This window comes from Ptychodera flava, chromosome 17, assembly GCF_041260155.1.
Source record: "Ptychodera flava strain L36383 chromosome 17, AS_Pfla_20210202, whole genome shotgun sequence".
Lineage (NCBI taxonomy): Eukaryota > Metazoa > Hemichordata > Enteropneusta > Ptychoderidae > Ptychodera > Ptychodera flava.
The window spans coordinates 602,042-626,972 of record NC_091944.1 but is presented as its reverse complement, the minus strand read 5'-3'; the positions used below and the strand labels follow the sequence as shown (position 1 = coordinate 626,972).

The window sequence follows — 24,931 nt, the reverse complement described above, 5'->3', positions numbered from 1 at the left end:
CAGACCAAAAGTGTGGAATTTGTAAAAACCATACAGACCAAAAGTGTGGAAAATAGTACAAGTATGCAGCTGTTGTCGCTTAAACTTCCCCTAGGAGGGCGTCACGTTTGAATTTCTTCATTTTACTTTGAATGGTTTTGAGAATTAATTAATTAGTTAGTGGATTAACTAAACCTTACATGCAGTGCCACAGCAAAAGATGAATGTTCGACTTGGTGGAATGACTCAAGAGACTGCGCATTAGAAATCACAATAAGTTACGTCGTCAATGTATGTTATGACAGTACAATTATGACAGACCGTGACAGAACGATATCTGCAAAATAATATCAACATTATATCCCTGTAGAATGGCTCCCCATGAAAAACAGTAGTTAAAGTGAGAAAAGTGGTTTGTATTTTTCATCTTGAATGATAATTTGAAAATTGATAATTTATATGGCTCATTTTAATTCAGAACTATAAAAAGCCATAGCATACAGTGTGATAATATGTCTCATGTTTAATATGAAGAAAAATTAGCCAATTGTTTCAGTAAGTAATGTTATCTGGAATCTTCTTAGGGTCTCTAACCATAAAGGTATTATAAACCTAATGCTTCGTTCACGGAGTCCCGGGAATTCATGGCCTTTGCTTTTTTACTGAGAGAAAGCCAGAGGACGAAATACATTGCTATGGCGCAGACCTTGTACACGATCTGGAATGCCAAAATTTTTAATCGGAAGTCGAAGAGGTCGTATATCCAACAGGTACTGAACTTGTTACATTCTGATACTCCCCAGAACAAACACGCTGAGTCGATCACGTAACCCAAAAATACGGGCGTTGGCACCCAACCTGAAAGAAGTTGACAGAAAACAAAATTTTATCCGCTGTTTTCGCAAAACATACTAAAAATGCATTTGTGTTAAATATTTCTTGCTGCTTCACAACTTGATGTCTCATACGTCTTCTCGCCTCGTTGTTTTCAATCGTCACGTGACGTATGCCACTGGCAGAAAAGACAATCTGTCGTAGGTCAAATGCCAATCAAAAAAGGTGCAGTCTTATAAATAGTCAGTTGTTGGCGTTTTATCGTCACAGAAAGAAATTTAATCACATTAAAGTAGAAAACAACTGAACACTTTTGTCATCTTCACGTCACACCTTTGAAATTTAAAGATATTCTCTGTCGCACATTTGACGTTGATGTCAGGGGGCTTGCAGCGTCTCTACGCTGCTCTGATGTCGAAGCATATTACTTCCTTCTCTTGACAGAAAGAGTAAAATATAGTTGTGGAATTGACTCACCAATTACTTGAGCGAAGAACTGTCGGACAGCAACACCAAAAGACTTGTCCTCTGGTGCAACAACGCTGATTGAGAAGAAAGGAAAATCACATTTTCTTCATGGAATGGTTAGTACTCTTCACTATTATCATAGTAAGGCTATATCTGTTTAGACAAAAATGCTATAAAGGTACGCCTTTTAGGGTGTATCCTATATGGTGATTGTGAATACAATTTGGAAGAGACTTTTGGATGAAACTCTGCTCCAAACAGTCGATTGATTTTCAAACTTACAATGAAACCCGCAGAGAACTCTTGTAACTTTTGAGAGTAATTTCGATCTCACGATGATCTTAAATATAATATTTGGATGAGGTGTCAGTTTGTCATCCTGTGCGTGTCAGCGAACATTTCAAAAATTGATTTAGTAACTCAATGTATTGGAGATAAGGAAAGACTGAGCGTCCATATCGTTGGACGTGTGCTGCTATATTTTTGCTTACCGAACTATCTCTCAAAATGCTAACGAAGTCCATGCTTTTTATTTACTTTTATTTCACATGTTCTCATAGACAACAAAAGGGCTAAATATCGTTTGTTTAGTTTTCTAGACTTTTCAATATTATAGAAACCTGGTGCACTGGTTGTGGAGGCACCATGGCTTGTGCATAGTCTACTCACCGTACAGGCAGCAAGATGAACGCAGTGATAGGAAACGCAGATACGAAACTCGAGAAGGACGCGAGTACTATAAATATTTCAAACATTCTACCACACTGTTCGCCACAGATCCCACCAACAGCCGTCCCACTTCCTCCTTGTTGAGACACGGGATCAATACAACCGCAGGAGCTGAAGTTCTGAGTTCAAAAGGGAGAAACCCGTTATTTTTATATGAAATACAAATGTTGACTCAATTGACAGCCGCTATTGTTGTATGCACACAGATGTCAGTAGAGGTGTGGGTTCAATAAAGGAAAGAAAAAAAACCGATATTTTCAGAGACTCATTTCGCCATGTTCGTTACAATTGTGGTATACACATAGATAGGAGTCAGAAAATACAATCATCTGGCAGAGACCAGAGAGACGCTGTAGTAAAGCCTATTATTTACGGCACGCATTGCTGCAATAAGGGGTGGACCATTTGATATCTTGGGGGTCTGGAAGATTGGGGGCATTATTTTTTTTCCACATGTTCCACTGGAAAATTTTATTTTTCCCCTTGTGAATCCTGGCATTTTTTGCATTCTTCCTGCAAAGATTTTTTTAATGCAGCGATGTTGCAAAATCAATCTGCTTGTCTGATACATCAACAGACTTGTACATAAAGGACTGGTCAGTTTCTTTGGCCTGAGGGGTGGTGGATTATTTTTTGCCAACGTCAAAAAGTGGCTGACTCCCTCTATTCCAACTTTTAAAAACAGGGTGACCCCTGCGCGACAAAGGTAAAACGAAAAGTGGAATATAAATTCAATAATAATTCAGAGTATATATATATATATATATATATATATATATATATATAATATATATATATATATATATATATATATATATATATATATATATATATACACCGTACTCTCTATGCCCAAGTTCAGAGGTTGCCATAAAGCCATTGTGGTGATAACCGGGAGGGCACATTGTATACATTTTGTGTGTATATATATATATATATATATATAATATATATATATATATATATATATATATATATATATATATATATATATATATATATATATATATATATATATATATATATATATAATTTGGGGGGTATATTTTAAACATGCAATCATTCTGTGTTTTAATAAAATTGTTGTCAGTGTCAATTCTAAAGTTTGAATACAGTATTTTGAATGAGCTGTGAATGTACTCCACTCTTTTTATGCATAACCAGATGTCCAGAACTGTTGTAAGAAAAATGTGATTGTGAAATATTAGTGTACGTTGCTTCCTAATACTGAATCCCCATAGAGGAAACAGAAAAGTGTCAGGAACTTGTCATGCTTTTCATATGAACTGAAAATTTCATAATGATTAGTACACTTTGCAAAACAGACTTTCAATTTACAGACATCAAGACAATTCTGACATATATCTCTGATGTATTAATTTAATACTGCACCCGAAGGGCGCGCCTAAAAATATAAACATCCAAATATCTCTGATATACATATATATCTGATATATGAAAGTCATGCAGCTGAAGGGCATGCTGAAAAATATTGTTTGATATTTTAAAGAAATGCGCCCGAAGGGCGCGCCGAAAAATTTTAAACATACAGATATCTCAGATATATGTATGTCAGATATATTAAAGTTTTGCACTAGGACGGGGCTCTGAAATATATGTCTTAGTATCGTTAAAGTTACGCACCCGAAGGGAGGGCCGAAAAATGCAACTGAATATAAATTTGTGGCTGTCACAATGCATTTTATGCAAATATGAGCCGTGTCAAAATTCAAAAATACACTGACCCCTCTATTGGGCATTTCAAAAACATGGTGACCCCCTATCACCAAAGTCAAAAACAGTATTTGAAAGTGAATGATGAAATTCATGGCTAGCACGATGCATTTTTTGCATTTTAGGCAAGTATGAGCCCGTGTCGAAATTTAAAAACACTGACCCCCAATTGGGCATTTCAAAATAGGTGACCCCTTCATCAGTAAAAAACAGGGTGACCCATGAATCCACCGGCCTCCTGGGCCGAAGAAACTGACCAGTCCCTCATTCCCGCTAATTTTAAAAGTATCTTGTGCGAATTATCATAACCAAGACCTCCCCCAGTATATTTGGTCACATGGAGATAAATGTTACACCTTAATTCCAATTCGATACAGTTATCCACCATAGTAATGAAAAGATACTGGGCCATGCCCAAAATGAAATGGGAAAATTGGACATTTGATATATTGGAAATTAAAAAACCGGAAAGGTGCATTGTGAGAAATAGAGTTTGTCAGAGGGAAATTGCCATCCTCAGTATACACACCTATACATATACAGTATACATACCTGTTTCCTATATTTCAATCTTAGCCCAAAGATTTTAAATTTAGAAATTATAGGGCCGGCCTAAAAGTTAATAATCAAGATGATAAACCATTTGAAATTGAAAATTACTTCCATTTCGATTTCCTTTTTTGAAAATGCAAATTGGTTTATTGGTCTGCCGAAATGTGCCACGAATTATAATACTTGACGATGACAGTTTTGTTTTAACATCTTCTGAAATTCTGTCATTTGACTTGTCAGTGCAATCTGTCCATGTCGCAATCATACCAGAGAACAAAATTATTTATTGGTCAACACACAAGAGATGATATGCATGTATCTACAGAGTGTGTTCACTTATCTAAAATCAGTGAACAATTCAAAAAGCCAAATGCAACTGAAAATTAATTTCAAGAGGCTTTTGGAAAGACAAGAAGGGTGCACGGAAATGAAAAAGTTACATCCCAAAAGGTTCTTGCTGATACTGTGATAGATTTTTTTTCCTTCCACATTAGCTTGCCAGTTTTTTTTTTCATAAGTCATCTAAGGCAGAATTTTTTTTCCCTTGTATCTGCTGGGAATTTTTTTTTTTTTCGAAAATCTTCAAGACCCCCCCCCCCCAGGATATCAAATGGTCCACCCCCAAAAGCTTGACAAGTACATATTTAGAGTTGAAAGGTGTCTAACACGCATTTTAAGCTTACTATTCCGTTGTTTTCAGATTAAGACAAATCCACAAGTCTACGATTTTTGATTGGAAAGTTATTGAGAAGCAACAAATTTAAATTGTGTCATAAGTATGATTTTGAGGTTTTGCCACCAATACCTTTGAGGTTATGGCTTCAGTACATCCTGCGAGACACGGAGATTTATAAGTCAGGCCGTCACTGCCACACACTGGATCGTAATCGGTGTCTGAACAAGCGCAGTTCAAATTGCACTCCGATGTAGCTTGGGATGGGTCAAAGTTGACAACGAAGTTATTTCTGAAAGAAAGTTGCCAAGTTACGTGTTAGATTTTGATCCCAATCTATCATTTTTGTTCATTTGTTGCTCCCCCCACGAGAACAACATGCGTTATAAACAAATTAAAATTCTATTCAATACCACAATTATTAAGAACAAAACATGTGGCATTACACATGTATTCTATCAGGCATTACTCAGGCAAAACTATACCGACCAGAAGATGGTTTTACAAGTTGGTTCAAGTCGATGAATTTTTAAAAAATAAAATCATTTGCAATAGTTTCTCTTGAGTCTATTTTTTTAAAATTAATTTCATACAAGCCTAATTGAAATTGGCAGCCCAGGTCAGGTTTTCCTAGCAATCAGACGCGTTACCTTTGAGTCTGCGCAGTAGTGAGTTATATATAATTAGTTTCTGCTGGATTCCGGGTGAAACTCCGGCCCCTGTATCGCGTTCACTCTTCTCATCGCGGTTACCCACATGCCCGTTTCATATGAAAACAGAACACAAATCATTGCGTCCACCCAACTCACACGTTTACAAATCACAGACTTGAATCAAGTCTAAGATTTTGCTTGCATTTCGTTATTGTAATCGTTCTTTGTACGTGACATTGTCCTGGTTACACTAACAGTGTCCACTTGTGCCTTTAGTTACTTGTAAAGAAAAAATTGGAAATAAACACGTAATGATAAAGACATCGATCCGATCTGTTTGACAGCACACTTCTGTCATGCTATAAAAAAGCTGCATTTTGTCGTGTTGAAAAGCGTTAATTTTGTAAAATATCTTCATTCACTATCGTTCCTCTGACCGGCAGGTACAGGGACGGCGCTTCATTTAAGGTAGTATGCGCCTCGAAAGTGAAAGATTTAAACTTTTGCTCAAACTTTGGATTTGGTGAAAGTCTTTCTTTCTCCAAGAGCTTTAAAATGAGCTCCCACAAGTGGTAGATCAGAGAAGAATTGTATAAATTTTAGAGGCCGACAATCCGTCCCCGAGGAGCGTTCTGAACCGAATTATCAGCTTTCTTGTGCTATCTCAGGTCTGACCACCGCTATGACTGAAAATATCATGCTAAATACCATACTTTTAATTTGGGTTACTCCTTCATGATCTCAAGATCGCGTATGATTGCATGATTTTTCGATTCCCCAATTCAATAAGTTGACTTTTTTTGCCCACAGTAAATCACCATCTTGAAACGTGGTCCTGTAATTGTAAGTTTATATCACGTACTGAGACCACTACCAACAACAAAATCATCTCTCACCTGATGGATGCATTGGTAAAACTGGAGTAGGGAACCGTTACGCCGGCAACTCTGTCTTGCTCACAGCCTAGGAACAACAACGGGATCGGCAGTAACATAGAGACGATTCCAAATACGATCAGAGCTTTCGCCGTCGACAATGACGATAGCTTGAAGTACCGCATTAGTAGACCACCGGCCAGAATACCCAGTGATGTTGACAGAACAAAAACAATACCTTAATTGTAAAAGAAAGGGAGAAACCAAACGTTGCGTAATATATACCGAATCAGACAGGAATTGTATGTTTTCGTAATCAAATATTAAGTAGTTATGATTTTTAATTTTCTGGTAAACTCTGCAGCGTAACCCTTGGCCAACTAATGAGGTAGGGTAAATAGTCTGCCTATATCAATGCTCTCTTGAATTTGTACGTATGTCTGAGTTTATTCAAAGACAGTAGAGGGCCTTCCCCTTCCTACTTTCTATGGTTTATTCGTGACTATACCCAAGTATATTATTTCTTATCCCTGACACTTGCATAAAGTATTTTGTAAATTTTCATATGCTTTTGTGTTTTCTGCGCTTTTTAAGAAATTTAATAATAATAATAATAAGGATCTAAGCTGAACAGTTTTTAAGAAGTTGTCGCTCATACAGTAGAGTTTTACTGGCACTGAAGTGATTTACCTGTCTGTCACACAGTACCAACAATTTCAAAATGAAATCTGATGAACTTAAGAAAATGAGTAATTATCCCTAAGTTGTATCATGACTGAAGTTGGTTGGCGTATCAAACTGATCATTGGCTAATTTTCAACGTTTTAATGGATTGAGTATTTAATATTAAATTTGATCAGATTTCAAATGTACATCGGTAATTTTGAGGTTCAATACTACACATGCTAAATGCTTAGAGTCCAAGGCAGACTAATCATGAGCTCATCTGAGTGCTTAAGGTTCCAAGACAAGAAATTTGACCTTTTTAATCTAACAATTCTCTAACAGTTAATAAGCTCAGAACCCCCGTAATGTATACATTTTCTGAAAGCCTAGATATACGGGAACATTTTGGTAACCACAGTGTCACCATTGTTTACATAACTATCACGTGACAAGGTAATTTGCATAACCTTTCAAAAATCGGTTTTCCCTATGTTTTGTCTCAATACTTCAAAATATCTGACTCAAACTTGCTGGAATGCAAGCTGTCACAACGCTCTTCCAAAGTGTGTCTCAGATTTTTTATATCTTGCTTAGTTTTTTTGGAGCACAATTTTAAAGAAATCAACTACGGTTAAATTCACTGCTCTGGAAGTTTTTCTGGCATAAAAACTGTTTAAGAAAGTTTAAAGAAATTCTGAGACACACTTTTGAAGACCGTCAGAACAGCTTGCACTCACACAAATTTCAGCCACATATCTCAAAGCATTGAAACAAAACATAGGGAAAACCGATTTTTGAAAGGTTATGCAAATTACCTGTCACGTGATAGCTATGTCAACAATGGTGACACTATGGTACTCAAAATGTTCCCCTATATCTACGCTTTCTGAAATATATAATTTACGGGGGTTCTGAGCTGATTAAACACTAGAGAACATATATCGAGAGCATTTAATTTGATAGGAGGTAAGAAAGCTATATGTCATGTCTTGATTCTATCATGATTGGTGGATGTTGCTTAATAATTACGAGTCATTAGCATATTACGTGAATTATCGTAACAAAGCAAATCGTTTAATGTCAATAAGCAGCAATGAAATCGCCGTTTATATTGGTAGACGAATATTCAAACTTCTGTTGACGACATTAGAAATCATCTTGCATGAGTGTCTCATGTCACTGACGTCATTAAATTAACATGTATAGGATTGCAGGCCAGTCTTTCTTTCAGTTGTAACGTCTATGTGTATATATTTGTTGTTGGAACAACTTGTGATGTAAATTTTCAATAAGTGATAATCAAAAGGTGTCATACATAGACAGGAAAAAAAACATTTGAAATATTCCATTAACTCTAAGGTTATTTATCATATGAGTGTGATGTATTCTATGTGGTTAAATTAAATTTAGTATTAGCCCCTTTTCTTTTTAATTTGTTTTATGAAGATTTAGTGGATGAATTATCATCACGTGTCTTTAAATGAATTGTGATATGCTGAAGACTTAATGTTAGCTAGTCTATCTGTAACTGGTCTTCAAAATATGATCAAGATTGCAAATAGGTGCATTACAAATCATGGCTTGCGGTTCAATCCTGAAAAGACAAACTGTGTTCTATTCGGTCAGTGTATGTACACTAACACGACATCCATATTGGTCACTCAACGGTGTAAGACTGGCAAGGCTGAATGTGAAAATGTGAACTATTCAGGAATTACACTGTACTATCATCGTCGCATGCAGAACAGCTTTCTATGGACATCAAGGCGCTGGCCGTATTGACAGTAATGTACTCGCTTATGTATGGAATGCTGCCATAAGACCAGTTTTTAATGTATTGTATTAGCTGTGTACATATGTCTAAATCATCAATTAGTGAGGCCGAAAAAATCCAGCCAAAATTACTTAAAGCTGGGTTTGGCATTCGCAAATATTGTAAAAGTACTTTCCTGAAGGTATATGACCACAAAGCTAGCACATATGTAAAAATCATCCTTGGTGAACTTCCCCTTTAAGACCATTTAAACTTGTGTTTACTTTTGTACTGTAATGAGTCTCCATCTGGTTTGAATTTTTATGTGTATTTGTGTTGCTCTTCTTTTGAACGCTTTACAATAAAATAAAAATAAATGAAAATATAGTAAAATACAAGTCACAGTGGCAGCACTGACTTTTTAACTAAGCTTACATCTGTGATGATTAGGTTTGGTTTTGCCAAAGGTTTATTCCGTGTTATATACTGATTTTTAAATTTGGTCAAGATTAAGTGACTAAAGAGATACAAAGACATTCACGGATGTTCAGTTAGACTAAAATTTTGCTGTAGGTGTATTTTCTAAAAATTCATTTCTTTCTCAAAAAGCGTTCTGTGATTGATTGTGAAGGGTACCAATTACGTTGAGCTCGATTGAAAATTGCTCAACACTCAAACTGTTTTTAGTTCACATTATGAAAAATATATTAGCGTAAATACTAGTAGTGTAGCGTTGCGCAGTGTAGTGCAGTGAAGTAGTGAGCTGTAGTGTTGTTTAAACGAAGTGCAGTCTAGTGTAGTGCAGTCTTGCGCAGTACAGTATAGCGTAGTATATTGTATTTTTGTGTAGTGTTATGAAGTCTAGTCTAGTCTAGTCTAGTCTAGTCTAGTCTTGTCTGGTCTAGTCTAGTCTGGTCTAGTCTAGTCTAGTCTAGTCTAGTCTAGTCTAGTCTAGTCTAGTCTAGTCTAGTCTAGTCTAGTCTAGTCTGGTCTAGCCTAGTCTTGTAGTACAATCTTTCCATGAAGTGTAATGCCTTGTCTCCAGCTCATGCATAAATAACTAGTAATACAAACCTGTCATGAAACCTGCCTCAGCGGCAGACACTCTGAATTGGTTCTCGATATACTTAGTGAAGTACGTGAGCAAACCAGAAGCGATGGCTCTCTCAAACCCACAGCCAATTGATATTGACATCAGAGGCACATTGCTGAAGAGGCGTCGAAGTGTTGATGGAAACTCTGTAACAAGAAATGTAACTCACAAGAAAACTACCACTTTTACATATTCCATTTACAAACTTATGAATATTACATTATGTATATCGTATATTTATTCCAACCCTCTATGCAGGTCATCATATTCAATTACAACAATATATCTTCTTATAAGCGTGACCACCCAATGTGATCGTGCGTGGTGATTATATCTGTACTTCTTCGGTGTCTCGTTAATAATGCTTCATCAGTAATTTTAATTGAAATGTCTTCATCATTTGTAACCTATCCAACAAGTGTTTAGTCTTCATCTTATTCCTAATGTATCTTGAAAAACAGAATGTTAGCTTTGCCGTCACAAGGAATTTTGCGCAACACGCAGTTATTTTCGACAGTCGAATTGAAGTGTGGACTTCCATATTGCTATCATCAATAGCATTTGATCTCACAATCATGAAATGAAAAGTTGCTATCAACACCGCAGTGTGATAATGGGTGCATTAAAGACTTAAGGTAGAACGCGCCTCGGGGACAGACATTTGGACTCAAACTTTTACAATTCTTTTCTGATATACCACTTGTTGGGGGTTCATTTTACAGCTCTTGGTGTAAGAAAACTTTTTATCGGCTTAGTGTTTCTCGAAATTCGAAACTTTTTATTTTTCTCCATATAGTTAACACAGGGATAGCGGCCATTTTGAATTTCAAATATCGGGAAATCTTGGGTTATTTGTTTCTCTAGTTCCAAAATTTGCACGGTGACCCCAGATTTTTATTCTTGATTTTGAAAGAGAATGGTTGAAATATTTCTTAAGGAACGTTTGAGCAAAAGATTAAGTCTTTCACTTTCGTGGCGCATACTACCTTAACGCCTTGCACATACTAAATGGACGATTATCTTCGCACCTTAAAAAGGCATTTTTCGCGATCCCTGGGATCGCCTTTGTTCTAGTCTGTAAGAGGATTATGGAGGTGTGATAGCCTTTTGTTTTCCATTAAAATTGTAATCTAGTAAGTCCCAATCTGACGCCTGACCCATGCCTTTAAATGACTTTACTCTGCCTTTACCTTTGATGCGTCTTATGGCCTCTGGTTCAACATTGGTATTGCCATCATTGTAACTTGTCGATATAGACGGTGTGGTCACCATGGCATCACCTTCCCGCGATGGAGAAATTCTCTTTGGAAGGAGCATAACAGGAATGCCAATCACGGCCATGAGGGCGCCATTAACAAGATATCCCAGCCACCAAGCTCCGACCCATCGTGTGTCTTTGGGGTCTATGTCGATACTGGACATGTTGACACGATCAAAGTCAACGTACAGGCCGATGAATGATGATGAAAATGGGAATCCAATGACAAATCCCAGAAAAACCATTGTATAATAAACACCTGATGGAAGTAAGGGAATGATCATTTTAATTCAGGGGCTTACATATATGTATCAAGTTGAGTGAAACCGTTTGTTGGGTGGAAATTGGACATGTAAAATTTCGTGTCGGCACTTGTAGACCAACTCAGAACACTTCTTTAAGGGGCGCTGCACCAACATAGTGCATTTTGCTCAAAAATCACTTTATACTTATCTGCATTGATTATGAATAGCTTCTCTGATAGACTAAGGTTGATGGATGGATATGCATTTCTTAGACACACTGGAGTAACTCCAAAGAGCTAAGAAATGCAACCTTAGTCTATCAGAGAAGCTATTTCAAATAATACATATACAATGTACAGGTGTTATATTACACTAACACTAGTTAAACTCAGTACACCTCCCTGGAAAAATGTGGAAATGGTCTATGTAAACATGAACAGCGAAGTGAATTTAATTGAAACGGAGAACGTATACATCATTTGCATCATTGGCATAATTTCTACTAAACCCAGTTTTAAATGGGACCTCTTATGAATTTCTGATTAACGTTACCGAGGCTACCTATTTGTTCGTGTTTTATTTATTCACGGCCCTTAAATAGATAACAGGCTTTCATACTGCAGGAGTTACAATAGTCCTGTTGCAAAATGACCTGCAATTTATGTCCTAAACACATGTACCGTCCACAATGATTGGTGTTTGCGGTCCTACAAGGTCCGCTTAGAGCTCTCTGATTGCTGGACCCTTTCTCTTAGGTCTCATTACAATATATTGCTCATCTCACGGCACCGTGATTGGTTGCCTTGTGTCCTTGTGTTAGCCTCGTTTTGTAGTGTTCGCTGCCTCGCAATGTAAATTTGTTCTATGAAAAAGACCCGTCGTATTATTCATGATGTACCACTCTCCGCCTCGTGCCCATTGTTCTAACCATGCTCTCTAATTTCCATAACCGAATATTTTATCATATACCACCTGGCTTTCTTTTGTTTAAAAAGTGTCCGATTTACAAGTTCTTTTGTTTAAAAGTGTCCGATTTACTAGTAAATCGGACAGTTCTTTTTGTTAAAAACTGTCCGGTTTACTAGTAAATCGGACCTTTAAACAAAGAACTTGTAAAATGGACATTTTTAAACAAAAGAAAGTCACGTGGCGACGAGTAAAAAAAACAAATGCGAGACATTATACCAGAAGAAATTTATTTCACCATTAAGTACAGAGTAAAGACACTTTAAAAGAATCACCGGACTGAATTAATTTTGCACGACTGTACATCTCAAAATCAATTACAGGTCACCGTGAAATAACGGTATTGATTGCAAATATCACTTCTGTGTTAAGGTTATTGTTATCACGATCATTCAAAGCTGAAATTTAAGACTTCAAAGTCAGTTATCAACACTGAATGTAGAGGTTTCAGTCGCCTTTGGTAAAGTTAAATCTAGCTACAGGCAAACACACACGCAGTACCACAGTCATTGTGGATCTACACGTATTTTTTTGTACTTGCAGTTTCTGTTGCGCCTTTCTCTGACGTGGCTGTGTAGCTTGGTCTTCCGATTGTAGCCGTTAGCACTGGCGTGACAGGGGGACTTTTCTTTTCCATCTTTGGCTTTGGTAGTTGAAGTGCACCGGATACAGCTTTCATTTGTACTTCATCCGCCATATCGATATACGTAGAGCGACTCGGCAATTGCGTGTATGCTGCTCAAAGTTTTCGACCCAAATGAGCAAAGCGTGACTCTAACGTCGATCTGCAAACACCTTTTCACTTCATTCAACCAACCAATCAATCAAACTTAATTCATACAATTCAAATCAAACCAGGTGCTCAACTACGTCATCGCACTACAATAGCAACACATGTCAACTTTGTTTTATCCAATCATGGGTTATTTTTTTTTATACTTTCGTTCAACAAGGTGTCAAAACGCGTCAATGTTTTCCTGCCAAAGTTTCAACTTGCACTGCACTAAAATTACAAATAAAAACTTTCGGCGTGCAAACAAGGCTCTAAAACTCGGCAAATTCGTGGTATAACACGGTCAGCGAACTCGTAGTCGGCGGTTTACGGAATTTAACGGTACAGTTTGCCATAAAACTCCTCGCCCTGCGGGCCTCGGAGTTTTACTGGCAAACAGTACCGTTAAATTCCGTAAACCGCCTCCTACTCGTCCGCTTACCTATAGATGTACCACGTTTGGAACACCACAGATGGTATGCTGCTGGCTAGCAAGTATCTTGCGGCCGGAGAGTCTTTTACATTCATTCGCTTTTGGTTGGGAGAGCAACAATTAGTGTAAATTAGGCATATAGTTCGCAAGTTGTAATAATTCTTATTCTCATTGCGATGTTTCAATCCAATTTTGTGTACTTAAAACAGTGTCTATGGTATCATCGCCAACTGTTTTGAATGTTATTATTATTTTCTCAGAATGAAATCGAAATATTAGTAAATCCACCACATCGACAACTCTCCGTCAAAAATAATGATATTGACAGCATTGCTACTGAACGACCCGTTTTTTTACAGTAAACCAATGAAATTAGTCGTAAGGGATGCGGCACTCAAAATTTTACTAGTTGCTGTGCTATACGGGCAGTGGTTATTGTTGGAATCATATGTATGTAAACAACATACATACATACATACATACATACATACAGACATACATACAGACATACAGACATACTTACCTACTTACTTACTTACTTACTTACTTACTTACTTACTTATTTACTTACTTACTTACTTACTTTATACGATGGTTTTCTGGGTAGAATCATATACCGAGAACGAGATGTCTTTATTGTTAATGCCACATGTAAGTTATGTGTACGTGCTATGATGATTTTACATGTCTTGGCTTACCTAAGTAGAGAGGGGCTTTCAGTTTACCGGCGCCATCGTCTATATAGGTGGGTATTAAGATCAGTAGTGGTGTGAAGAACGCTCCGACAAAAATGTGTCCAAGCCCTAAAATTATGACCGCCTGCATACTTTCCCTTTCGTCGTCAATCTTGGTGCAAATGTGGCTTGCGTTACCAAGTCTATCATCCGACGAGTTGCTATCACTGCCCGAACACAAGGTCGTGTCATTTGTGCCAACAACTACAGTCGAATATTTGTACGTGCCCGATAGGAAATGTGGGAGTGACGTAAAACACTGAAACAAAGCCGCTAGGATTATACCCAGTCCAGCGACCCGAGGACGATGAACACCTGTTCGGCCGAAGAAGACGCTTACAAAGACGACTGCTATCAGTGATGACGCTTCAAATAAGGTCGAATTTAGTCCCATCAGTGCAGTATCCAAAGAATACCGTTTCTGGATGCTGGTCAGCCCAGTTACAAAAGTAGTGAAGGTGACAGTGTACAGGAAGCCACATGTGCAAAGAACTAAGAACGCTAATTTGAAACTAGCGAACATTTGGAGACTCTTCGGCCGCCAGCTTCCTATGCCAAACATCGTATCTTGGTCATTCTGGCTCCTTGGCAAGTCGTCGACATGAGCGCGTCCATCGGGTCCATCTTGAAAAGATGTCCTGGTCGTAGCTGCCTCGTCAATGTCTTCTTGCCTTTCCAGCTGTGCACATGGCTGCTTTCTCAACGATGATTCGTGTACTTCAGTATCATCTTTTACGATTTCCATTATCCTAGAACAATTATCAGAACATGTTATATTTTTATCATGTGAACAAAGTTCGAGACGATTGATCGTAATTTGCTTGAATGTACAGCATTTCTAACAACAAAGTACATTGAGGTAGTACGTGCATTGAAACAATGTTTAAAACACTTGCTGAAACATTCAAAGATTTTCAGGAATGGCACCCTGCATCAATATATATCTCCGAACGAGCAGCAGTGTTTTTCGTACCGAATTTGAAAGGGCGGGGATCATCGGAATTGGGCCCATACGACCAATTAAACATTGTATCCAAGGTGATTGGCGATTGATGAAACATAAATTTAAACGTGGCAGTTATGTCGGTGTGATGCATCTAGATATCGTACATGAAATACATTGTTTGTAAACAAGAACGTCGCACAAACGCAAACGACCGTAACCCCCTCCCCCTCTTTAAAGTTTAATAGACAAGCTCACAAAGATGTTAAAAAACCCCGAGGTATTGGTATAGTACTCTAGATCTACTGCAAGTCTATCCGAAAAAATAGCAACTTTTTATTCCCTCAAAGAATTGTTCCCTGTCGAATATTGTTCAGGATGAGCAAGTAGGTATGTCTGTTAACTGACTTACCTTTCCTCTTCGAGCTTTCTGCTGTTGAAAGTACTTTCACTGCACACGTACAGATAGTGAATGAAGTATAAGCTCCTGAATGCACTGGTCACAAATACATATTAAGACAACTAGGTCACGTGATCATTCCATATTGCAATAATTACAAAAATATAGCCATATATTTTAACCAGTATTTGTGGTAAATAATGTATTTTAGCCCGTATTAGGGGTAAATACATGCAAATTAAGAAAGAAACTAGAGTAACACACTCGCAGTAATCGTACATACAGCACCGCTGATAAATTATCAATGTATCATGAAAGATACACTTAAAATACGCATAAATAGGTCGATACTGGCACTTTCATAAGTGTATTTATAACGTTTTTGCTCTGTATTCTAAGGCCGAAAGGTATCATTTAGTTAAATTTATGATGTATTTTACCGTTATCTGTTATCAATAACTCAGTTAAGAAGTGTTTTCTGTGTCACAAATGATGCACAGCCATAGAAACATCCATCACACAAATAGTTTTGTCTTTAGCCAAAACAAATGCGACCCTGGGTCGTTAATTTATGTATGATAGTCTCCAGATCTTTGCTTTTTGAATGAGTAGTTTGAGCACCTGGCAACATTCAATCATACTTCAAGTCATTGCTGTATTTACTTACTTATATATTTCATTATAAAATGAAATTGAACTTTGTTGAAAACATTTCACGATCTCTGACAGCTAATTTTTGCATCACATAATAGCTAGTGGAAGGTATGGGTTTATATCTCTGATGAATATATTCGGAGTGTAGGCGAGCTGAGTTCCCTGCATACCATCATATAAATTTTGATACCATATGTAATTTGCAATCCAGGTACGAAGTCATCATGCTTATTTTCTATGCTCACTTACCATTTCTCAAAATTTTACGAACAGCGAAATTTCTTTTGAGGTCAGATTTAATCGGACAGGCATACTTTCAATTGGGATAAAATAATCATAAAATGAAAGTAACCTGCAGTCGAAGAACAAATTTGGCAGAGATCAATTGCGCCAACAAAACAGACCTGAATCCCCCTCGATATGAAGAATGGTGCCGACGTATCATGACAAAGAGGGGACTAGAAATCATGACAGTGATTTTAATCTACACCGTCCAGAGCCAAAAACGCCCCTTGTTTCGCCAAGATAAAACAGAAGTATATCGGCAACCGAATATCACGGCAATGGATCAGTAGCCAGGGAGTTGGCAAGGATTGGGCGTGAAAGCTGTCAAGTGTACCGACAGCACGATACTCTCCTTGAAAATAGGGACGGATATCACTGTTATCACCCGAGAACTTCAAAGGAATGTGTCTGTTACATTCACTTTTCATTCAACATATTATAATTATGTTTCTTCGGGATTTTGGGTTTTGTGTTTTGTTCATTTCTGATCGGATTGGATTTTTTCCAATTTTGACAGAGGCATAAAGGAAGAATTCGCCAGCCTAATCAAGCCATATTGATTGCGTATTTCCTAAAATGTCACGTTATTACTCCACAAAATATCCTTGGAGATACTGGGTATGGTCTGCCTCCATTAACAGGTTCTTCAGAAAAGATCACCCCAGAAGAAAATGGCTTCTTACACGGACTCATTGATCGATTTCAGACAAGATGCCGGTGGAAATAAGGACTAAATTGATGCAATTGATAATTGCTAAACTTGAAGAATGGAACGAAGAGAAGCCAGAATACAGGACCCTCAAAGATGAGCTTCGATTGGCGAATGAGATTCTTGGCGAGCTGTATGATGAGCTGGATGGAACGCCTGCAGAGCTAAAACCTGAAACTTCACACAGAGTTAGCAAAATTAATATAATGATAAGATCGAACTGTGAAACAGAGAGATTCATGAAAAGATAGCAGCTAGTGGCTCATTGCGGGAGGTTGTTAAGGATCGAGATCTCAGCCCGAGGATGAAACTCAGAGACCTATTCTGGCATAAAGGACTGAGATTGGCCTCACTCGCAGCACCCCTTGAAATGGTAGTGGTAGCAATCACACTTGCCCTGGGGGGGGGGGGGGGGGGGGGGGGGGGGGGGGGGGGGGGGGGGGGGGGGGGGGGGGGGGGGGGGGGGGGGGGGGGGGGGGGGGGGTAGAGCTAATGCTAGTGCCACCTCCACAAATCGCCCAGCTGGATGGTATACCTGAACAGGTGAGTACGGCACAGGAAAAGGCGCCGTAATGGATTGATTGGAGGTGTCGCAATGACGTTCAAAGACTACATGCTTTGCTATCTAGATAGAGACGTCCTTCTATTCACCACAGATTAACATAGTCAGAGCGGCAACAGCTATTGTTTAAGGCGTGAAGCGGTTACGTAAGCAACCATGTTTGCTTCGCCTCACGAAGCTCTTGGCTCTCTTTTCTCTTTCCACGCACCCTTCGGTAATTTTCGGATTTTCACCAATTGTTAAGCGAAAGTATGTTCGACAAAGTTTGTGTTGTTGTTGTCGTGTGGTGCTGATCGGAATTGATGTGCTGGCAAAACGGGAGTATTTTGAGCTTCAGGAAAGTGGGTTTTACCGTTTTAAAAATTCCTCTCATATTTTTATGAATATATAATGAGTGTGTTTGAACCAAATTTGAAAGTCTTTTATCGATACTGTCTGGTTTTACTCAATGGTTTACGGTCAGTCATACCGTCTTTTACACGTGCGTCAAGAAAGGACATGTTTATGAAACTGCTGGCGTGTTATGTTTTGATTGGCGTGAAGCAGTGTTTCTGGCCTGAGAGCTCACAAAGTAACTATGGTTGCTACGCGACTGGCAGTACGATGCCATCTCGTCGTATGTTTCGCATAATCTCGTGTAATTATCAACCACAAACAAAGCCTCCAAAAAGTTTAACACCTTTGAAGCTCATTTTAATATGAAAAGTCAATAGTCTACCGAGACGACCATGGAACAAAAGGCATGCAAGTGTTGCCACTCTGCCTATGTTACTCTGTGTATTCAGAAACATAACGGAGGACTTTCGGCTGACATGCAATGTACGGCCTAGACCCTAGTCATTTCCTTAGTACTCCAAACACTAACATGGCAAGTTATGATGAAACACACAGGAATGAACAACGGGGAACAAGTTAACTGGTTATAGGGCTTTTCACAATCAACCTTCATTAATTTGGTCTATGATGGGAAGTTCGTTTGTTTCTGACCATGCAAAGTGTAAGTCCATGCAAATGCTTCTACTTTTCTAAGGGACTGGTCAGTTTCTTCGGCCGGCAATCACAACAAAAAAAAGACTCTCTAGCTCAGCTGAAAAAAACAACAAATGGACTACCTAGCAAGAAGTACAGGATAGGCAGCGGTGAAGCAAATTACCATTCTTTTCTGTTGATACCAGTTTGTGAAAGAGTGTCCAGGAAATTAATAATTTTAAGTTCAAGTTGTTTTCTTATTTTTTCATGTCTAGAATAGACTTTACAGAGGTCAGTGAATTGGAAGATGTTAATGTTGTGACCTGGTTCATTGAAATGATGGGCGACCAGGGTATCTTTGTTTGTACGAATACTAAATGTGTTCATTGATTCTGATACGAAGTTCACGTTTTGTTTCACCAATATACAATTTGTTGCATTTGGCACAGGCAATGGCATAGATAATATTGCCTGTTTTGGCCAGTGAAAGGATATGATTTGTCATTAACTTTGTTGATTATTTTGTGTTCATTGTTCTGAATCATGAAATTGCACTTTAGTTACAAGTTTGTCTTCATCAAAAAGCTGTACTAGCAATGATATGATTTTCCTAGATATATACCATTGCTGTCTACAGAACTTCACAAAGACTTCAGTGGAATTCTGGTATCAAGAGTCATGAATGAAGTGAGAAAACAATTACTGAATCAAGAGTAAATCTCACAGGTGGTGCCAATTGCACAACCTCACAATGCCAAGACTAAACATTGTATCATATGCACATTGGTTTTCTCACTTTACCCAAGATATTTCATATACTAGTATTCTCAATCTTGCCAAAGTTAAAACGGCAACCATGGTCATATGACAAAGTCAATACAAAAATATTTAGAAGTAATTTTGGGGGCACCAAACATTTTAAATATTATCATATGGGAAACATAAATTCAAAGTATAGAATTGTTGACTGCTGTATGTGTGTGTGTTTATAAATGAATACAGAAATACACAAAATGTTTTAATTTTATGTCAAACTTTATTTTGAAATCTCTGAAAGAAATCTGATTCACCAGGAAATCACAAAAACCCCATGCATCCACATTGTGTATGACAGCCAAACACCAACCCCATGCATCCACATTGTGTATGACAGCCAAACACCAAAGTATTAAACCAATGCATCCACATTGTGTATGACAGCCAAACACCAAAGTATTTGCAAATATTAACAAAACTGAGTAGAATCACCAATGAAAGTGTTACAGCTAATCTTCAAATCTACATGACAATTATGGTTGGGGGCTGATTGATTTATTGACAAGTATAGCTATAGCAATATTCAATGTGTATATTCATTGTTATATTCATCAAATACATGACATGTAGTTGAACACTTCATCTCTTTCATGTAAAGTAATGAAGGGCAGCTTCGACAGAAAATAAATATTCAAATTCTACACTACACTTGAAATGTTCAAAATTTCACTCTTCCAATGCATATCAGTATTATTTACAAAGCTCAAGTCGTGTAAATCGTGCTGAAGCAAAAAATACAAATCTTTCCAGCCACCCAATCTGCAGAGCTGAAAAACTGTAAGTGAATAAAAACAACTAAAAGACTGGATAAATTTCACTTGAATGTGAAAGAAACTTTCTGAGGAACAGCAATGTACACTACAAGCTATTGATATAAAGTTTGCATATATTTTAAAATAACAACCTAGAAAGCCTTTAAAATTCATGTCAAAACTTTAAAATGGAAGATTAGCCATACAAGGCTCTGTTATGAGAGAAATTTACAGCATTAGCTTCATTCATATAATCTTGAAAAGATGCATTTTACAAATAATGTTTTGTCAACTTGTGATGTTGATGTGTAACAGCTTACTCCTGGGACTGTCACATGACAAATCAAACATGTCCTTGGCCTGTGATGTACATGTGACTATCACATGACTATCACATGACATCAGTCACTATAAATACAGTGTATGAAATGCATGTCATAACTGTGAAGATAAAAAATGCCAATTTTCCTATGGATTGTTGTAAATAATCTAAATCTGTTAACCATAGGACTACTGATGCTGTTCTCTGTTGACTTCCAGTATATGAACTTCCATGGAAGAAAATGGTGCCGGCAAAGGTATGGGATAGAGGGGATGCTTGCTTTACAACAGACGTCATATCCATTTTCAGTGAATGCCCTTATCAATGAAATCTATGAAATGATTGACAAAAAATCCAATCATTTTCTATGACAACATTATTCTTACATTACTCTACGGATTTAAAACATAGATAAAATATTAACAAGACATTAGCATACATGATAACTTTGCCAGGCATCAAAAATCAAATAGGATACGCCAACTGCCTGATTAGTTTATCAATACCTTAATTGTGTTGCCAAGTTAAATTATCAATTATCAACCTAAAACTTGGTATAGTCTAGGTATCTATAGCTAGGTATAGTCTAGGTATCTATAGCTAGGTATAGTCTAGGTATCTATAGCTAGGTATAGTCTAGGTATCTATAGCTAGGTATAGTCTAGGTATAGTCTAGGTATCTATAGCTAGGTATAGTCTAGGTATCTATAGCTAGGTATAGTCTAGGTATCTATAGCTAGGTATAGTCTAGGTATCTATAGCTAGGTATAGTCTACACTTCTTCCAATGTTCTTGACAAGTTGAAAATGCTCCAATGTCTGGATTTACAAACTTAAAGAAGATACTTCAATTTTGATCTGTAATTACCAATGGAAACAACACAAGCCTGTTATCACTCACCAACAAACAAACAAACAAACAAACAAAAAAGCAGTTCAACATATTTTCGTGCCATATTTGTGCATGTTTACAAATGACAATGAAATTATAAAAATTCTTGAAGTCTTGCAATGGAGAAAAAAATGCCCAAACTTCCTCATCCATTTATTACATTTCTCAAAATTTTGTCTAAGGATATGTATGAGAGGTCATCCTGTATGCAGTGTATTGTTTGATCACTTCAAACATTCAAATATTTCAAATAATTTGTGGATAAACTGACTGTATCTTCAACTTGAATGAATCATGCACAGAAATTCATTTTGAAAAATACGTATCTCTGTGTAACATGAATATTTGCAATGTACACAATTCAATGCAAGTGAATGGACAACTAATGTTTGCAACACTTGATACAAATGATATGTACACAAGAAATTATTTATGCAAATTATATGCAAAGAAGAATCCATATTGCAAAGTAAAGAAGTCAGTAACTTGGGATTTAGCATTTGTGGTTTCAACACAGATATTATTATTCAGGAAAACAAAATAGGATATTTCACATTCGACAGTATATTTCAGCAAACTGACACGCTTTGGTACGTGAGAGAACAGAATTTCAAACCAAAATAGATGGAGTTTGTGAAAGAGCACATCATAAATCTTTACTTAAACATCAATTTATCAATGTTGAATTCAAGAACCAATTGTTGAGAATTTGAAACAGCACTCAAAATAGCCACTGTAAATATAATTTAAGAACTCAAACAGAAACAGGGTAAGTTGTACATGCAAATAAACTAAAGAATGGTTGGTGGTACCATGTCAAGTCTAGCAATCTACAGCTTTTGAAACACTCCCTAGATATAGCCACTGCTTGACTTGTACAAAATAGATGACTGAATGAGACATTACAATTAAACAGTTGCAACATTGTTACCATATTTTTACCAACTGTAGTAAGTGATGCTAAAAATTGAGTAATTTATTCACCAATGGTATTTGGCTGGCTATCTCCACAATTCTGAAAACATCACCTAAAGTCTCAATTTATATTCTCAGACATCTTTTCATTTCAATACCTTGCTATGCATTTATTTAAACCCACTGAATACAAAGTTGAACAAATCTCATCTGTATCATTTGCTCACTGTGGCACCACACTTTCAGTTCATAACATATGCAGATAAAAGCCTGTAATTGGTAAAAATACCAGAATTCCAGTATTTAACTGAAATCAAACAAATTATTCACTGAAACAAAGAGTTGGCAATATCAGCAACAGAGGAATAGCTACTATTTCATGATCACATGACTCTTAAAAGTTCATATTTGTCTTATAAAATTTACAATGACTCATCTTTCATTTCCAACTTTAAAGAGGCAAAAATGTACAATATATGAAAAAACTCTTTTTTTAATCTTTACTGATGGTAGATATGATGATGATAGAAATACCGTAGCGATGATGATGATGATGATGGCAGTTGTAGTATTAAAGTTGACCAAAGTATTAACATATTCAATGTACAAATAGCTGATGTAAACCATTTTTAATGCATTTAATATCAGCGTTGATCATTTCATAAATGTGATCATATTGTAGGCATTTGTTTTTGCACCAACAAATATGTACCCAACCTATGACAAAACTGAGAAGAAAATCTCTGACAAGACAAGCTAAATCCAAAAGATAAGATTACAAATATTAAACATTCAGTATGATCTGCAGCAAACAATGTAATTCCACATTGGCGATTTAAACACTATATCTTAATGTATGTGCATGACTTTATTTCCTTGAAACAGTGATAGCACCACTCACAATCACATGACAGTCAAAAAGTATTTTGAAAACAATTATTTCTAAGACAGAGTTCCACAGACACACAGTGATGGCTGAAGAAGGTGATTTTTAACTTGCCATTATTTCAACTTCAGCTTTTATTTCATGTAATTTCACTGTTTTCCACTTTTTGTAACCTTTGGACTGCCCATAGGGCTGTTGCCTTTGCTTGATAATGGAGAGGCAGTTTTGGATATAGCAGACTGTTTTCCAGTACTTGGACTTCCAACTGGACTTGATCCTTTACTGGACTGGGGACTTGCACTTGTTGTTATTTTTGAGGGAATAGATTTGGCTTTGGAAGGCGGTGGTTTGTTGCTCTGTATCAATTTATCAGCTCTGATAAATATGCCATGCTTTGGTGGACATCTGAAATAGTATACACCATCAACACTTCCATTGTTCTTCCCTGTAAATCACCAAATGGATTGACAAAATATGTTCCATGAAAATGAAAAAATCCTTTTATTATGAATTTCACAAAAAATTAGATTACATCTGCTTGTTTACAACAGTTATACTACAATGTTCCATGTATAGTGACCATGCTAAAATACACAGTCCTAAATGTACATTGAACTGTTTCATTCTATATTCCTTGTCTGTCTTTGACATGCACATGTTTTCTACATCAATTGAGTTGCAAGTAATATACATGTATATTTCAAATAGAAGTGTCTCACCCACATATGGGATTTGCATATTTGCATATTTTTGACAAATGTCATTAAAAGAAAAATACCGTCAAGGACACTATGTGCTCACATTCGGTTTGAATTGGTCCATTTGAGAAATATTTAAACCAGGAAAAACAAGAATGACAAAAGCAAATAAGGTCTCCAACTTAGGTACTGGAGGTCATCTTTAGGAACATGCATATCAACTTCTATAGCAATGGGAGAAGCAGATCCTAAATACATAAGCAAATGTCAACAACAAAAAACAGAGAAGGCTTGATAAAAAGAAAAGGTGGGAGTGGGCAAAAAATGCACAAGGGATCTGGTAAAAAAGTAATGCTACATCATCGATCTTCTAGACCCTACCCCCTCCTGAATATCAAATGTTCCACCCCTTGGTATTACATAAGACCAAATGACAGGAAGTACATTTACAACCTTGGAGATTTTTAATTAATGCCATGAGTGTTATCATTCTAATGTAAACAGCACTTAAGTTAGTTACAGATAGTGAAATGCCTTCCACTGTGGGTGGTGATTACAACATCTGGAATTATCCTGGATCCAACTTTCTCATCAGTTCTTGTATGTCTTACATGGAAAAGTTGCAAAAATTGGTCCAAAATGAAAAAAATCACCTCAGCTTTGTTTTCTAGATCAAATTTTCCTACAAATTGGTACCAAATATGACAAAATT

The 24,931-nt window shown here is 37.0% G+C and overlaps 2 protein-coding genes across 4 annotated transcripts in view; both read right to left on the bottom strand.

Annotated features, from left to right (window-relative positions):
- Positions 1-424: 424 nt before the first annotated feature.
- LOC139115086 (solute carrier organic anion transporter family member 2A1-like) lies at positions 425-15,828 on the bottom strand. The gene is made up of 9 exons (XM_070676973.1): positions 15,773-15,828; positions 14,382-15,166; positions 11,200-11,526; positions 9,991-10,155; positions 6,519-6,735; positions 5,102-5,261; positions 1,951-2,129; positions 1,291-1,355; positions 425-837 (listed from the first exon to the last, which is right to left on the bottom strand). Exons 2-9 carry the CDS (start codon positions 15,160-15,162, stop codon positions 584-586), a joined length of 2,148 nt encoding a protein of 715 aa, XP_070533074.1. The 5' UTR covers positions 15,163-15,166; positions 15,773-15,828; the 3' UTR covers positions 425-583.
- Positions 15,829-19,955: 4,127 nt separating this feature from the next.
- LOC139115084 (kinesin-like protein KIF13A) overlaps positions 19,956-24,931 on the bottom strand; it is a 125,788-nt gene continuing 120,812 nt past the window's right edge. For all 3 annotated transcript variants that reach the window (XM_070676970.1, XM_070676971.1, XM_070676972.1), the window contains one exon: positions 19,956-23,966. In XM_070676970.1, the coding sequence (XP_070533071.1) occupies positions 23,671-23,966 (296 nt within the window). In that variant the 3' untranslated portion in view covers positions 19,956-23,670. The remainder of the gene's footprint in view (positions 23,967-24,931) is intronic.